This window comes from Silene latifolia, chromosome X (genome assembly GCF_048544455.1).
Source record: "Silene latifolia isolate original U9 population chromosome X, ASM4854445v1, whole genome shotgun sequence".
In the NCBI taxonomy this organism is placed as follows: domain Eukaryota; kingdom Viridiplantae; phylum Streptophyta; class Magnoliopsida; order Caryophyllales; family Caryophyllaceae; genus Silene; species Silene latifolia.
In genome coordinates, this window is record NC_133537.1 from 42393699 (window position 1) to 42396675 (window position 2977).

At 41.9% G+C, this 2977-nt stretch overlaps 1 protein-coding gene across 1 annotated transcript; it reads left to right on the forward strand.

Annotated features, from left to right (window-relative positions):
* The first annotated feature begins 397 nt into the window (after positions 1-397).
* LOC141617253 (uncharacterized) lies at positions 398-2546 on the forward strand. The gene is made up of 4 exons (XM_074434438.1): positions 398-1276; positions 1382-1580; positions 1669-2103; positions 2209-2546. Exons 1-4 carry the CDS (start codon positions 398-400, stop codon positions 2544-2546), a joined length of 1851 nt encoding a protein of 616 aa, XP_074290539.1.
* The last annotated feature ends 431 nt before the right edge of the window (positions 2547-2977 follow it).

The window sequence follows — 2977 nt, forward strand, 5'->3', positions numbered from 1 at the left end:
ACACAATGGGGTATTTTTCTACGGCTCAAAAAGGCAATTCATACGCTAATTTGAGCCCAAACCGGTAAAAAATTCAAAAACGACCGCAAAAAGGCAAACGTGATTTTATCACACCTCAAAGCGACCTAAACTACAAATAAGGTCCATTTCAAGGCAAACTGACTCAATTCAAGCTCAAACGGGTGCTTATTTTGTCAGACATAAGACCGTCTCAAAAGGCAAAAATCCAAATTTCGCCCACAATACCCAATGAAGGTCCATAATGGCGAATACGGGTTTTCACAACTACAATACAACCTAGTGGGACCCACTAGCCCTAATCGTGATTCTAGAGAGAGAAAGCGATTTAATTAGAGAGAGAGAGCGATTTCTAGGGATTCTCTTCGTTCCTTCAGCAATGGCGAGGAACAAGAGAGTCTCGTCTCCGCATAATACTTCTAAAACAAATATTACAAATCTGAGTGAACCTGTATCACAAGTTTTTCAGGTGGGAAGCTCCTCCACGACTGATCTTCGAGCTTTCAACCTTGATAAGGAATTGGTCTCAATCAATGAGGACAAATCAACTGATGATGAGGAATGGACGGTGGTGAGCAATCGAAGGAAACAGAAGTCTGCAGGGTCTGGTAAGCGTCCTTCTCTGAAAATTGACGCCTCTGATGTCAATCCGGAGCTGGAATATTGGGCGTCTGCGATTTCATGCTTTGTCCTTGGTGCTAATCCACCGAGTCTTGTGTTAGAAGGTTTTATCAGACGTATTTGGAACAATTTAGCGATTACATTTATTGCTTATCAACCTAATGGTGTGTGTTTAATCCGATTTAAGACATTGGAGGATAAGCAACGTGCTCTTCAGTCAGGCCCTCTTTCCTTTGACAATAAGCCTTTCATTGTCAAGGATTGGAATCCTGGAATGAAGCTTGTTAAGGATAAACCTGTGGTTGTACCTGTGTGGATTCGTTTGTATGACCTGGACATCAAATATTGGGGTTTAGCCTTACCTAAGATTTTAGGCTTAGTGGGTAAACCAATATGCAGTGATCAGGCTACTAAGAACAAGGAATACTTAGGGTTTGCTCGATACTTGGTTGAGGTTAAAGTGGGAGAGCAGCTACCTGATGCAATTGAGTTCATTGATGAACATGATATTTGTCAGACGCAGCAGGTTCATTATGAATGGAAGCCAGTCTCCTGTAACCTATGCCATGGAATAGGACATGAAACTGGTCTCTGTAAGAAAAAACCAGTTAAGGCAAAACCTAAGAATGTGCAACAGGTTTGGAAACCTAAGATACCCGTCCCCCAAAAAGCTTCTGAGAATATGCCTGTGCCTCAACAGGCCAAGAGCAGTTAGCCTGATGTAGTTCTTCCACAATTGCAGCCACATATGGTAGTCACACCCATGCCATATCAGGGCTCAATGCTGAACTCATTGACTCCTGCCAGATTCCTCAATAGACTAACCAAGAAAGGGGAGGGGACTTCTGCAGGACCCACGTTTGTTGATGTTCTCAGCTATTCTATAAGGAAGAATCTGTTGAATAGCATGGGAAAGGGACTCTCCTCTCAACATCTCAATGGTTAGCATAGGGTTTTAGAACGTTTGTGGATTGAATAAAAAGAATAAGCAAGGTAATGTCAGGCGTCTCTTGCATATTAATAATGTAGGATTGTTTGGGTTAGTTGAAACCAAAGTTAGAACCACCAACATTAATTCTGTTCAAGCAGGTTTAGGGAATAAGTGGAATTTTCTCAATAATAATGACATTCATGAGAGTGGCAGGATCTGGCTCCTCTGGGATCCTAGTCTGTTTCATGTAAAGGATAAACAGGCTATTCATGTTTCTGTTGATCACTTACAGTCTGGCTACTCTTGGACCTGTTCCTTTATCTATGGATGTAATAAAGACTCTGAGAGAACTAGTCTGTGGCAGTCCATTCTCCAGGCCAAATCCATTGTTCATGGCCCTTGGCTTCTCATGGGTGACTTTAGCAATGTACTCCACATAGCGGAACGTATTGGCTATGAGATGACCTTAGCTGAGATTAGAGATTTTCAACAGTGTGTGGATAGTTTGGGGCTATATGACCTTGTGACCCAAGGTGCTTATTTTACCTGGAACAACAAATAAGAAGAGAATAAGTGTGTTTTTAGCAGAATTGATAGGGTTTTAGCTAATGATCTGTGGATTGACAGTGTCCCCTCAGGTATTGCTTTTTTTTTACCTGAGGGACTCTTTGATCACAGCCCTTGCATCATTAGGCTGTGGGAAGAGACTGATAGGAAACCTTCTTGCTTCAAATATTTTAATATGTGGGGCAAGGATGAGAGGTTTCACAGCACTGTCATGGATGTTTGGCAGCAACATATCAGAGGATGCAAGAGTTTCCAGGTAGTTAAGAAGCTAAAACTTCTCAAATACCCTCTTAGGCAGCTGAATAAAGAGGGATTTGGGGACATTATTAACACTGCCAAGGTGGCTCAACTCCTGCTTGAGGACATTCAGAAAAAGCTCCATCAGGATCCTCAGAATGCCTTATTGTAGAATGAGGAAAGAGCAGCTGCAAAATCCTACAAGGAACTCAATGAGGCCAGAGACATGTTCCTGAATCAAAAAGTTAAAGTTCAATGGATGAAATGCAATGATGAGAACACACAGTTCTTTCATAGCTCTATCAAAACTCGGAGAGCTCTCAATAAAATTCTTTCCATCAAGGATCAGAATGGGGTTCTCTGCTCTGATAACAAGGCCATTGAGAATGCTTTCTTGACTTATTATAAAGATCTCCTAGGAAGTTCTAAAGAGGTTACTAGGGTGAACTTGGGGGTTGTGAGAAGAGGCAATTGTATTAACCACCAGCTAGCTAATGTCATGATCCAGAGGGTCTCAGATGATGAAATCAAGGAGGCTCTTTTTGCTATCCCCATTGATAAGGCTCCTGGCCCGGATGGCTATACTTTTTGCTTCTTCAAAGA